The 14309-nt window shown below is 51.8% G+C and overlaps 1 protein-coding gene across 5 annotated transcripts in view; it reads right to left on the bottom strand.

The window, feature by feature from the left end:
- TCF4 (transcription factor 4) overlaps positions 1-14309 on the bottom strand; it is a 236476-nt gene that overhangs the window by 63953 nt on the left and 158214 nt on the right. For 2 of the 5 annotated variants that reach the window (XM_082335902.1, XM_082335903.1), the window contains exon 1: positions 4346-4529. The exons of the other annotated variants lie outside the window; for them this stretch is intronic. In XM_082335902.1, the coding sequence (XP_082192028.1) occupies positions 4346-4414 (69 nt within the window). In that variant the 5' untranslated portion in view covers positions 4415-4529. Of the gene's footprint in view, positions 1-4345; positions 4530-14309 lie in introns of those variants that run through there. 5 annotated transcript variants of the gene reach the window in all.

Here is a 14309-nt window from a genome sequence, read left to right as displayed (position 1 = left end):
CATCACATACAATGGGGACGAAAGTGAGCAGCCCTGCCAAGTGCAGATTTTAATTGAGCAGTAAGGGATCGCGCCCCTCCAAAACGAGTGCTACCGTTACTTCGGCAAACTCAAAGATTGCGGGTCAATTTGTTGTGTCTCCCTTCCTCCAGAAGGTAAAACACAAACCCACCGATTGTGTCAAAATGTGTGTGTGTGTGTGTGTATATAACCATATATATCCTTTTATGTATATAATGTGCAAAATTTTGTTTTCTTGTTATCAGTAGGGAGCCTGCAAATTTACATTAATTTATGATATAAACATAAAGCCCTTCCATAAACACCACAAATATGGGAAACGTCGTCTAGATATTTTGGCTTCCGCTCACAATCCTGAAAAGAGGGAGCATTTCTGTACGCGTACGTCCGTACGTCCACACATGGATTTCAAATCATGAAGCCCGAGCTCCCCGTATGCGGATGCGATTTGAGGAAGGGGCCGTAAATTCAGCGTTACTTTGTTACAAAATCTATCCCTCCGCTTCGGAAATGGTTTAAAGTATCCTGTAACTTTTGCTAATAAATATTGTTTTTATGACCCGCCTGCGGGTACCCCCAGCGCTCCCAGCAAAGGCAACGCCGACACTTCTTTCCGCGAGGACGAGCCGGGAGCGGCGGGCTGGGTGCCCGCCCGCCCCAGGGTCTCCCGTCCCCACCTCGACATTTCGCCCTCCTCCCGCTCAACCGGAGAAGTTTCTCCGCGCCGTTCCCAGAGCGACGCCAGCCTCGTGCCATTCACAACTCCTCACTTGTCATTATTAAGCGTGGTACATGGAATTATTACACTCTTTGGCCTAGCCTATTAGCAGGAACGATACCACGGAGCATTCATCTTCATCTAGGAACTTTATGGGGTTGAAAAGCTTTATAATAAGAATAGCAGACAGAATGTAAACAGGAAAAACTCATTAGCATTTACTTTTTGTGATTTGATGACTTGACAAATAACTATTTCAAAACAACTAGTTTGAGAGATGGGTTGAAGCTTGTTAGGATAAAGCAAAAAGAGCAATTACAATAATTATAGGTTTCCCTATATGATTTAACACATGCGCATGGTGGGAGCTGATGATGGGATCTTAAGATACCATTAAAAGAAAATTTTGCCACTTTTGCTTTTCATTTTCATTTGCAATAATTTCTTCTTTATAGTCCCGTGCATTTCAGCACGCTGTCTACGACCAAATAATACTTTATTAAAATCTCAGCGAGATGCAATTGAAAATAAGCAATTCTGAAAATCAAATTTAGGCAGTAATCCGGCATCCATCCCCTTCCAGGTAATGTGCGGATCCTAAAATATCCCACGCGTCTCGGGTAACGAGAAGCAAGGCTCGGGGAGAAAAAAAAAGGGCTCTTCTTGTTTCATTGCTTCCAACGGAACCCAAGTGTTCATCTGGTTAATCGCAGATAGCCGGTGATTAACACACTTCTAACTCCCTCGCCAAAACGTCTTTTTTGTACTATTTTAGGGGAAAAAAGCGAACCAAGAGCCCAACATTTATATATTACACCATTAATGCAGTCACCGGGCACGAGCTTATCTTTACACTTTAGTATTTGACGCCGGCAGGTTTGCTATTGTTTTAGAAAATCTTAAAACAAATCTCCTCCATCGCAAGCGCCGTGAAGGAAAAGATTTCTTACCGATGAACATCGGTACATAGTTAAAGGCAAAAAGTGCTCTCCCATGGAGTGAGCTCTCCTAAAATGCCCTGCGAGCGAGGGGGGGGGCGGGGGGGGGGGGCGGGAAAAAAAAAGGCAAGTTGCAGAAAACGTGCTCTGCAAATCCTGCGTTTCTGGCAGTTTCATTTTTTTCCAGCCATTTTCGTGCCTCCTGTACCCAACTGCCCTCCTCTTCCCACAGCAACTTCGCTTCAGAGGGCTTTGGAATGATTTTGCATTTTTTCTTCTTTTGTTTATTCCCAGGGAAGACCTGCTTCCGCCGCTGCTCGCAGTTCAGAGAGTTCAAACTGCATTTAAACAAGTAATTGACTTGTCACTGGGGGGAAAGAAAAAAAAAAACAGAGGGGGAAAAAAAAAAAGGGAGGAATTCGGAACTCTGTCTTTCCTGCACGAGGAAACTTGTGCGAGACAGAGCAGCCCCCGCGCTGCTCCGACAACCGGGCGAAAGCTGCGCGGCCCCCAGAGCCGCGGGTCCTTTCGACGAGGCGTTGTGAACAATTAATGCATGGCATCCCCGATCTCCGCACGATGCCTGGCACCGCATCAAGAGCTGCACAATGCGGAACCGGAGCCAGAACAATGCCGGCTCTATAAAACACAAAAATCTGTTTTGTCAAGTGGAGGCAGGAATACTTTCTCCCCCTCCCCACCGCCGCGGTGCCGGCCTCGTCCCCCGGCTCCCGCGCCTCCCTGGCCGCGGCCGGTGCCTCTCCCCGGGCAGGGAGCGGGCAGCGCTGCCAGGGACCCTCGCCTCCCTCTTTGTGCTCGCCCGGCGCGGGGAAGCGCTGAGGCCGGGCTGGCTTTTCACGAACCCCTTCCACCGGTGCCTAGAAATACATCTGCGACAGAGCGAGCCTGGTTTTTACGAGTCCCACCTTCTGAAAAACACAAAGGATAGGGGAAAAGGCCTGGCAGCCGCGCGGGGTTTATTAGCCCTATGATGTCATATTCCGCAGTTTGATGTAAGTACGACAGGCGGCTGGCACGACAGGACGACATTACGGTCTCGGCGTTCCCAGCCTTCGCGACGCGGACCGCAGGGCCGCTCGCTAGGCAGGCTGGGCGTTTTGCTTTCTATGTTTAGTTACTTAAAAAAAAAAGAAACCAACAAAAAAATATCCAAATGGGGGGGGGGGGAGGGGGAACCCCAAACAAAAGGAAAACCCCCGCTCCCACAGCCACCTCCGTGTCGCTTATCAACCGCCCCATCTCGCCCCCCGCCAGAAAAATCCAAAGAATAATGAAGTTGGTCGAAGTGTTGAAAATTGTTTACCGTCGCCCCGCCGCCGCGCTTTGCTGCTTCCTGTTTACAGGCTGCTGCCGCCGGGATTTTATTGCTTACTGAGGATGAACAGCAGCGATCGGCAACTTTTTCTTTTAGAGCTACTGAGGCCGGCTGGCCCTGCCACGCACGGGAGCCCCAGGTAGGCTCTAGGCGTAGCCTTACCCGCTCCGGAATAGGGGTAACTAATGTAAAAAAAAAAAATTTAAAAAGGTAAAAAAAAAAAAGCCTCGCAGGAAATTTATGACTCTTTCTTTTTTTTGCGTTTTTAGAGTTTTAAATCTCAATTGTTTTTCCTGTGCAAACTCCCCTACTTTCTACCCCCAAACCCAGTGTCCTGCACTACTGCGTTACTTGCAAACCACTCAAAACAAAAGACGAGGCCCGCAACTCTCGCCAAGAAGCGTATTTAAAAAAAAACCAAAAAAAATCTCAGTTATCGAAGCAGATGTTGGCTGCCGAGCGCGCCTTTCCGCCCGGCACCGCTCGGGCTGGCTGCGGGAGAAGGGCGCGCGGGCCGATGGCACACATGCCTGCGCATCCGCGGGCGGCCGGGCAGGATCCCCGCTTAGCTCCGGCCGTGCCGTCCCAACCGGGCCTGGGTTACAACTCCACCAGCTCCCTTCTGGCCTAACTACGCCGCCCTGATTGGTATCAGATGAAAGGCAAGAAAGTTGAAAGACCGCAGGCTGGAGCGGTTTGCGAAGCCCGCTCCCCCCGCGCGCCGCCCGCCCTTCCCAGCCCTTCCAAATTTTATTTTCCTCTCCCTTCAGCAACAGTTCCCCTCCTTACCTCGCCCTTCCCCCCACCCCCCAAATATTTTAAAATATACTGAAATACTTTTCCTTCTCAAGACCCAGCCAGAGAAAAAAAAATAAACCTCCAGATGGCAAGTATAAACCTTCTGCTGGGGTTATGCACAAAATACCAGACACTTTTTTTTTTTTTTTTCCTTTTTTTTTTTTTTTTCCCTTCAATAAAGCGTTTCTGTTGGAAGGGGGGGAAGGACCCAAGTCAGACGGCAGAGGCGAGGCACCACATCGCGGGCGGCAAGGGGGCTTTTTTGCCATTTTCCCTTATTTTACGGCTACTTCGGGCGCTCCGCTCCCGCCTCACCCCCGTTATTTTTCTCCCCCCCCCCTTGCTTTGCGCTATTCCCACCTCCCCCCAAACTTTTCAGCCCGGGCCGCCGCCCCACCGCCCGGCCCCAAACCCCCCCAACCCTCCCGAGCGGGGCAGGCAAAAGCCGCGGAAGCCCCCGCCCGGCCCCGCGGAGCGCAGCGCGGCGCGAGGCTCGCTCGCCCCCGCCGCCCCCGCGCTCGCCCCGCTGCTTACCGCCTTCCCGTTATAGTAGTACATGAGGGAGTTGCCGCCCATGCCGGGGATCGTGTATGCGCAGTACATGGTCCCGCCGCCGGCCCCCGCCGCTCCCGCTCGCTCACAACTTTTATTTCAAACTCGCTCTCCCTTTTTTCACAACAATTCCTCCACTCGCATCTTCCCATATGGCCGGCCCGGGCGCGCGCGATATGCAAAGCAGGGCGAGACCATTCGCCGCGCGGGGGCGGAGGCTGCGCGCCCCCCCCCCCCCCGTCCCCTCCCGCCCCGCGCCCGCGCACCGCCCCGCGCCCGCGCACCGCCCCGCGCGCTCCCGCCGGCCGCGGAGCCGGGCCCATCACCCAGCCGCATGCAAATGCGCTTAATTGCCTCCCCTCTCCCTCTCCCTCTTCCCCCCCCCCCCTTTTTTTTTCCCTTTTTTTTTTTTTGTTTTAATTTGATTAAAAAGCGAGTGGCAGGAAGGGAATCGTATGATGCACATCTAATAACTCCGCCATCTGTCCGTGCTGCTGGCGCGCTCCCAGCATTGTGCGCAGCTGCCGCGCCCCGCGCAGCCCCGCGCAGCCCCCCGCTTCTCCCCTGCCCTCGCCGTCGGAAACGCCCAACCGCACACCCCCCCGGTAGCAAACACCCCGCTAACAAACACCCCACTAACGAACACCCCGCTAACGAACACCCCGCTAACGAACACCCCGCTAACGAACACCCCGGCCCAGTGGGCGCCGCTGGCAGGCAGCCCCCCTGCGCCCCGCCATGCCGGCCCGGCCAACGGAGCCAGGGGGGACACACAGCCCCCACCACCACCACCACCACCACCATCACCACCACGTCGGGGCTCGCTCGCTTGCCAAATTCAGAGCATCACAGGAAAGGAGGGCCCCTGGGAATTGATCCCAAATGAAACTAAATCATTTGCATATGCCGAAGCAAATGCCATCCGAGCGTACAGCCAGTCTCCGGGCTCAACTTTAATAATTCAAAGCACCTCTTTCCTTACTCCTCGACGTGGTCGCGCGCCACATACAGTATTAATCAACGACAAAGAGACGGCGATGTCGACTCCCAGCCGCCGTCTTGGGCCGCGGCAAAGTTTTCTTCCCTACTTTCCGCCCGGCTCTGTCGGGTCGGCGTGCGCGGCCGCGCGCGCGGGGGGGCAGGCGGAAAGCGCGAGCGGAGGTTTCGCTCGCTCGCTTGTTCGGCGTTTTATTCCGGAGGTCCCCAGAGGTTTGGGTAAACAGTACTTGAATTATAATCACACATTTCATTCAAATTTCATGCTTTGAGGATTTTTTCCTCATTAGAACAGTTAGTTGTCAATCTGACAAGATCACATTTGTAACCTTTAAACCACCCTCGGCGTATAATACATAAGGCCAAAAATCCCAGCTACCGCAGGTCAACGTGCAACAAAACGCTCCCCCGGCAAGGGGGAGAAAACGCGCCCCGGGCCCCGGGCTCGCCGCGGACGGCCGGGACCTTCACCAGACCCGTAAACCTGCTTCGCAAAACTAACTTCCTATTAATGCTCCAGAGGGGAAAAAATAACAAAGCGCTTTGATCATTTATTAAAAAAACCCCCTTAGAATGTTTTTAATAAGCACCTAGGAATAAAGGCCGCTCTTCCCTGCTGCGTTTGCAAACGGCAAAATACGGTATTTTCTCTCTTAATAAAAGCTGTAGTTTCACAGCTCCACACAAAGTTATACAACCAGCATTACATTTTAGCACAAATTTTACCACAAAATTAGATTGGATGGACCCTTAAATCATCTCACTTAATCGCTTTCCTGCCAGGGAAACAATCCCCTGACTCCAGCAGAAGCAGCTTCTTCTGCCTGGCGCTAGATAATTCTCAAAATTTCACGTGTCGCTGTCTATAGATCACGGAAACGGAGAGAGACCCGCGACTCTGGAAAGCAATCCTCGAATCGTGACCAATGTGTCATGGAAATGACTGCAGATGATTTCAGCTTGTTTTTTGCAGCCTCGGAGTGGGGAACGGTCCAACTTCATTTGGATCCTGTCATATCAGAGCTTTCGTTCTCCCGAACGGGAAAATTTCAGTGTAAATATATCGTACGTAACACGAAGTTAACAAGAAGTTAAGGCGGTTTGCAGGGAGTAAGCCCCTAACTCTAACATAATTCCCAACGCGTGACAATAAAAATTAATTACTTTACCATATCGTATTTGCATTCAACGCATACATCGAGATAACTTTAATATATTTTCCTGCCTCGCTCGGGAACTTGCGATTGTCCCGGATATTTTTCCTTTTTTCTTTTTCAGAAATAGAAACGTGTACCTTACGTAAAATGCGTATTATTAATAACAGCCAGGAACACTATCGGAAGGACACGGACCGCAGGCAGGGCTTCGGAACGGTGCGAGGCAAGGCTACGGCAGCCCTCGGCCCCCCACCCTGCCCGCGAGACCCCCGCGGCACCGCCCGGCTCCCACCCTCCGGCTCTCGGGGGTGCTGCCGGCGCGCTGGCCCCAGCCGCGGGGGCCGAGCCGGGCTCCCGGCTAACGGGAACCCATTGATTAAAAGAGCAAACCGCTAAAAATACAAGGGGAGTTATCTGACGAGAAGCAGCCTTTTTAAAAAATTAAATCTTTGTTGCTGTTTTAATCTCCAAACGCAGTGCTCGGCGAATTTGCATCTGGCCGCGACATAGCTACGTTGGGGATTTTCGCTGAACCGGGCGAAAGCGGTTGTTCTGCGCCGGGCTTTGCTGTTAATGCGGGCTGCTGGAGAGCCAAGCTCCCCGGCAGGACTCGGCACCGACAGAGGCGAGGATTTGCCGTCGGGATTCGGCTCCGGACATGCCGGTGCGAGGGTGCAGGGGGCCGCTGCAGGTGCAGCTGTGCGGGACCCCCTGCGGACCCCCGCGCCTGCATCTGCGCCGCCGAGCCGCTCCCCCCGCACACCCGGCGGGCGCCAGGCAGCGCCGACATCTTCCAGCCCTTGCCACAGAGCGGTGCCGGCAACGCTGCAATTACATCCTTCGTCTTAACGAGAGGTTGGCAGCGTGGAGACACCGAGGCGCGGGCGGGGAAGAGTGACGTGGGGACAGCGCGTCCCGCCGCCCTGCGCCGCTACCGGCCACCGCGCCGGCCTCCTCCGGCGAGGAGGAGCAGCTTCCCCGCGGCCCTGTCCAATGAGCGTCTTGTCTCCGTTGCCCAAAACGTACTTGTTTTCCACGTAAAGGGTCAAGGATGAGTATTTAAACCATTGTTTTGGTAAAAACGATGTCCTACTGTACCCAGAGGGAATGCCACCGAAGGGCAGGGGCCTTTAAAATACACGCCACCTAACAGATGCATCAAATGCTCCGATAATGCATTATTTCAGCACTTTCTACGTTAGGCATCATTCTTTCAGCATCTTCTAGGTCACAGCAGAACAAGGCTGCTCAGGTGTAACTTAGCCATGCGCTTACAGCATAAACACATTCCCCGAATACAACACAAGTCGGGACGAATTCAGGTCAACATGTCACCTACGTAGCACGACACAGCAAGTGTGGGATGCCATGGTACACGGCCACGTTGTCAGAATCCAGTTACCTGGGCGTTATCTAAGTGAATACTTTCTTTCACGGCCCTGTTCCATTCTCCCCTTGCGCCGCTGGTCACCCCAGAGCAGCCGCCCAGGCAAGGTATGGCAAACCGGTGAACAGGCAGAGAAACCAGGTGGGGTTGCCTCGAAAAAAATGGTGCTGTGACTTCTTTGATATAATTTCGATGCTTTGGTATGTATATACTCGCTTCCACTCCTTCCCTGCTTCTCTCGTGTCAGATCCCAGCGGCAAGTTCCAGAAAAGGGTGAGGAAACTTTTGAGAAATCCAAGAAGAAGAAGTAGAAGAAGTAGAAGAAGTAGAAGAAGTAGAAGAAGTAGAAGAAGTAGAAGTAGAAGAAGAAGAAAAAGTAGTAGTAGTAGAAGAAGAAGGAGAAGAAGTAGAAGAAGAAGGAGAAGAAGTAGAAGAAGGAGAAGGAGAAGAAGAAGAAGGAGAAGGAGAAGGAGAAGGAGAAGGAGAAGGAGAAGAAGGAGAGAAAGGCAGGTTCTGCAGCTCCCGCAGGAGGCCATCTCTCCTGGTCCAGGAGGGGAGGAGAGAACGGGTCCCTGCTTTTCCAGCCAGATTTTCAAGACAGAGAATTTGGAAAGGGAGCTGCTGAGCACCCTCCTCGCTCAACCAGGGGTGCTGCAATGGACGGGGCCCTGGGGGAGCGGCTCCGCTGCTGGGATGCTTCGTGTCTGGAAGCAGACCCTCCACGAGGTCACAGCGAACGGGTGCTGGAAGGAAGCGAGAGCGGTCACGTTCCTGACGCTGCTGTACCTGAGGCCCTCAGCAGAGGAGCAGGGGAAGGGAAGCTATCTGCTGGGTGCCAAGCTCGCGGCCACAAATTGAAACGGATAACGGCAAAATATCGAGTAAGATGACTAAAAGAACCAGTATTCCTCTAAGTCTGGGTCACTTGGATAATCTCATCCTTCTTACACAAATCCTGGAGCGTAGTTATTAAAACGTACCCGCTGTGGCTGGAGAAGTGGCTCTGAAGGCCCAGATGTGAAGAATTTCACCCAGCTGCGGCGTTCTGCCCCAGCTGCGTGACCAGGACCTGCCCTCAGAGGCCCATGAAGACGGGCCCCACCAGCCTTTTCCGACCAGCTTCTCTCCCATTTGAGGAAAACAAAAAGCGAAGCGAGCCCCAGCTCCGCTCCGCAGAAAGCTCATTCGGATGCTGGATAAACAAAAGAACAAGCTGCACCGTATTTACCTTACACAGGCATAAAGATGGGGCACGTTTTCGGTAGCACGTGCCGTCGCCATTTTCTGGTCTTGGTTTTGGAGGATCCCAAATCGAGTTAAGAGAAGAACCCGCTGCACTCTAGATGACGTAACTTATAATCGCCTCTTTTGTTAACTACTGCAACTAAAGGTTACGCTTATTTTCCTATGTTTTTGTACATTAATATTCTCTCCTCTCTCCCCGGGAAGAGGTTCATATTCAGATACTTGTGCACCATAGACTGAATACAGTATAAATATCTAATTATACAGATGCTATATGAATAAATCAGATCCGAAAAGCCACAGTCTCTAAAAAGCTACTTTAAACCAGCCAAATGTGGCTACATCTGCTTTCATATTATAGACTACCTACTGACGGCAATCCTAATCAACCCAATAATCCCACGCCTTGTTTCCAGGCTCGCCTGCCAGGAGGAAGGCAGCCTTTGTCCCAGCACTGAACGAGCCCCGCTCTTTCTCATTTAGGGGACAAACTCTCCACCAGATGTTTCAGCGGGGGGCAGCCCCTGGAGCGGCCCTGACGGTTGGTTATTCCCGCAAAGAGCCTGGACCGAAGAGCCGGGACGGCCGGCGGCACCGCCTCAGCCCGCCTCTGAAGGACTCGGGGCCGAGGCGGACAGCGTCCACGGCCACGCCGGTAGGACAGTCCTTGTCCCCAGCAACGCTCCGCGCACGAGTCCGGTCATCAAGCTACTACCCGGACCTTGCTACACTTTCAAATCACTTCGATATAAACGCATTCACGAGTGTTTTTCTAAATTGAAACAGTCGGTCAGACGTGACTCGTGGGAGTCAGGACGAGGGCGATTCCACCGAATTCCTGTGCGTTTGTACGTATCGAACCCGTTAGGCGGGCACGTCTGCTCTATCCAGAGCCGGTTTTAAGCAAATCGCCCTTTCAGCAGGGACTGACTCGGTGACATAATTGCACGTGCTCCTGCTCCCGCACTGCCAAACACAAACTAATTGGCCGAAGCGGGTGCTGTGACTGAGGTTGGAAGCCAGGAATACGGCAAAAGAATGAGTCTGAGATTGCCAGAATAAACCATAGAACATCTCTGCGAGCATCCGCCAAGTTTGATCTGTAAAACATCAAACTTCTTCTCCTTTTACCTCAAACGCTATACAGACTGTATTTACCAGATAGCACATGAAGTTAATAACATAATAAAACCCTAGATCAAAACTAGCTATTGAAAACCAAACCAGCATCAATGTTTGCTTTCCAGATAAGCCAATTTTAACACCCGATCGGGCTCAGCGCATCCCCTCGGCCGCGGTGGGAGCTGGCCCGGACCCCGGAGCTGGGCGCGGGGAGGGAGGCGCCGGGCACCCTGGCTTATCCCTCATCTTCCATAACGCTTATCCTAAAAAAAAAAAAAAACAACCGAGCACAGAAACATACTTTACAGTTAATCTATTTTAAACAAAACCGTCTATCTAAAATATCCATTTGCCACTAGGTTTATTTTTGACTACACTGCTTGTGAAAAGCCAAGAGAGAAACTTAAACCACATGGGCCAGGATTTCTTCTTGCACAAAGGCACTATTGCCAATTTTTTACCATTTTATCGGGAGTATTTGGTGGGCTTTCTTTTCTGGAAAGTCAGAGCTGCTGTAGTCATCGATTACAGGATGATCTCACATTTCGTATTTTGAAGGCTAAGCTTCTAACTCCCGTGTCTGCGGAGGAGAGCTGGGAAACAGGAACTCTGAGGCAGAAAGCCCCAAAGGCTAATCAAACCAACCCGATCTTTCCTATTTTTAAAATGTCGTGATTTCTTTTTTGTTGTGGATGGGAGGGTGCCTGACTCGGGACATTTGAACCGTTGAGGTTAGCGAGACTACGACAGCTTCTCCCCATCGCTCTGGCACCGTAAGCAGGCCCTACAACGCCTGCCAGGTGGCGTGGGGGTTACCAGCCCAAAGTCAGGAACGCTGCTGGCCGAGGCTACGGGCCTGAACATCCCAGGGGCTTCGATTCGGGATTCGCTACGGAGACGGACAGGAAAGTGGGTCTAAGGTTCATTTCTGACATTTTCTCTATGTTCCCAAGGCACGCAGGGCTAAGTGATGGGAGGTTCCTACGTTTGGACACTTCGGTGTCACCGGTCTCAATATGAGACTACGGACGTTGTACCATAGTTCAGAGTCCACTGGAGAAGTATTTGGCAAAATAAACCAACAGAGTAAGATTTTTAATATTTCATACAGTGCTGGGCAGTTCATCGCTTGTACGTACCACACAATAACCAAGCAATTTCAGATTACAAGGGATTATCTTTGCTTTTGCAGTTGAAGTGCAATCTAGAGTGACCGGCGCTGCAGTTATTGCTGATATTGCTTCACTAAGGGGTTTCCACAAGTTCTGGGTCAATTGTTGCCCATTAGCATTAGCCGCCATTACAAAATAAGTAAACATTTTTGAAGCACAAGGCAATCGAGGGCCTGATCTTATATTCAGTCTTTAAGGAAAAAAAAAAATCACACTGTAATATAATGATTTTCATGAGTAACAATACATATTCTCCCAAGTGGGTTCAGTGTTTTGTAAAATGATAAAAGACCTACTTGCACCAGAACTTGAGGAAGAATTTATATATATTACGCTGTCGCACAATTATTTTTTAAAACAATACACCAAAAAAAAAGAAAAAAAATGTGGAAAAGGTAAGAAAAAGTTGCAGACCCCATGCAAATGGACACACGGCTAATGTTAAGAACCAAAACATGGCCTTTTTGTCAGTCACATGCAGCAATTTGTCTACATAGTAAACCGTTAGCAGAGCTGATCAAAGCACTGAACAGCATTTCTCACTACCCTCCTCTCTGCTAAATGATCTGCAGGACTGAAGAGAGATGTGGGATCCTGCAAACTCGGATTCGTTCCCACTCTGCCACAAGAATCTGGGGAGGGAGCGGGAGAGGAACGCTGCTCCTCATTTATTGCACATTGCCATATGGAAGACTTTTCAGCTGTTACATAGTTAGGCCTCGCAGCCCCTCTATCTAGCAGTTAAATATTATTCTGTCACTGTTTCCCTTTGTATAGACGGAGAAACCGAAGCTCGGAGAGGCCGCGGGCACGGCGCCGGTGCTGCAGCTACATCGAGTCAATGGTGCCAAGGGGGTGAGAGGCTGGGGCTCGCCGAATACACCGCCGTGGCGCGGGCCGCCCCGGGGACCGGCTCGGGCTCTCTGCCCCGACCACGAGGGAAAATGTGAAATACGGTCACCCCGGTCCTGGTGACGGGTGACCTGGCCACACTGCGATGCACAAGGCGTTTGGGAGGAGCACGTGCCTGCGGCAGAGGAGGCTGGGCTGCCGCCGCGGCTCTGAGCTCCCGGGGATGCTCAGAGCTCACGTTGACACGTGTGTAACTTGCTCTGAGGATTAACTTTGTACTTGGGACTTACTTGTACTTGCAAATAACCCCCAACCTCAAATAGCCGGATAAAAGTAGAGATGGTGCATTTTCGGAAAAAAATCAGAAAACGAGGAAAAAATCCTTTTGCATTGCGCACCCGCGCGCATCACCCTGCGTACCGGGCAATACGGCTTGGTTTCGCTGCTGGGTGCAAGGATGGGTAACGCAGAGAAAGATGAAGTGGCTGGTCCTGAAGACCTCAAAGAATTAGGGAGGAGGCAGGCAAGTTTGAACCCCGTCCTGCTGTCACCCGGGGAGAAGGGGAGATGGAAACGGCACGGTGAGAGGTCCGGTCAAGGTGGAGACCATGCAACTGGGACGTGGCTCAGAAGAAAGGAGGGGCCTGTTGCTGTGCAAGGCTTTCTTTGAGGATACTGCTCAAAGAAAGAAAAGAATCCAGAATTGTGGGCGTTTAACAGACACAAAATGCTGCTTGGTGATCCCAGACCCTACCCAGAGTCTCCCCATGCCACGGGGTAAAACAGGGCTTGGGCTTCCCAGCCACGAAACGAAGCACCGTTCCCTCCGCATCCCCGACTGCCGGGGTGGTGTTTCTGACGGGGGCAGTGCTCACATCGCCCGAGAAGCAAAGATGGAATTAAACGGGTTTTATAACACCTGAAAGATTTCTGCTGCCCCAGCTCTGGGTGTGCAAGAGCAGCTGAGCTGAGCCGCGGGAGGCCCGGCAGGGCCTCTGGCACATAGTACCTGTCTTGATATTTTCTCAGTTTTAGCTCTACGTTAAGAAATAAGGGATGTTATTCCTGAGTCAAAAATCCACGTCCTGCCACAAAAAGCTTCACCTGATATTCTGCCAGAGCTTGTTTGTTTTATCTGTGTCTTATTACTCACGGTTACCTCTCCTCCTCTACTAAACCCCATCATTTCTCTTCCCTTTCGCTGCTTGTACTGAGCTGGCCTTTAAACCCCGGGCACGTTGCGGAATTTGGGAAGTCCTGCTCACTGTCCAAGAAATCAGGATCTGAACTCACTGCTTAAACCTCGTTCTGGCACACGGGGAGAGGAGCTAAATCCAGCCTGGGACTGGGCTGCAAGGTTTGCAGGAGGTTACTGAAGCGCCAGCATGAAAAGCATCAGATCTTTCCTAAGTCGCAGCTCTCCCCTGCCGTGCCGGCCTGAGCTGTAACCACCGTTGGCATTTTTGCTTCTTACGCTCTTTTCTCCCCTCTCTTTGCATAAAATCGTTTTGTCTCTACTTCTCCAAGAATATCGCCCGGAGGAGGAAAACTGTCGGGTATCTATCTTTCCTTGGAGATCTTCAAACAAAAGATGTTCTCTGCAACATTTGTCAATTTTCCCATTAAAGACGAAGAATTTAGCTTTCGGAGCGAATTTTAACCCTTCGGACAGTAAAACCGGATTAGATGTGACAGTAACGTAAAAAGCAGTAGACAGTTGTCTAGATCGGGCATCCCGGTGCAAGGAGAGCACCGTACTCCACCGCAGCCCTGCACCCACGGGTGCTGCGCACGGTGCCTCCTCGACGGCCACGGCGGGGGCCTACGGTCAGAGGGAGCAAAGATTTTGGCGGCTCCCTAAAGGAGGGCACGAGTCGCGCTAATGAAGCGACTCCCGAAACGGCGCGGTCGTGCCCGACGTACAGCGCGCGCGGCGCAGTGCCCGCGTCGGGACCGACCCGGGGCTGGAGGGGTTATGGCAGGCGGCGTCTGCTAACCGCAGGGCTGAGTTCAGT

This window comes from Platalea leucorodia (assembly GCF_965183815.1).
Source record: "Platalea leucorodia genome assembly, chromosome: Z".
NCBI lineage: Eukaryota > Metazoa > Chordata > Aves > Pelecaniformes > Threskiornithidae > Platalea > Platalea leucorodia.
This window is presented reverse-complemented; position numbering and strand designations above follow the sequence as displayed.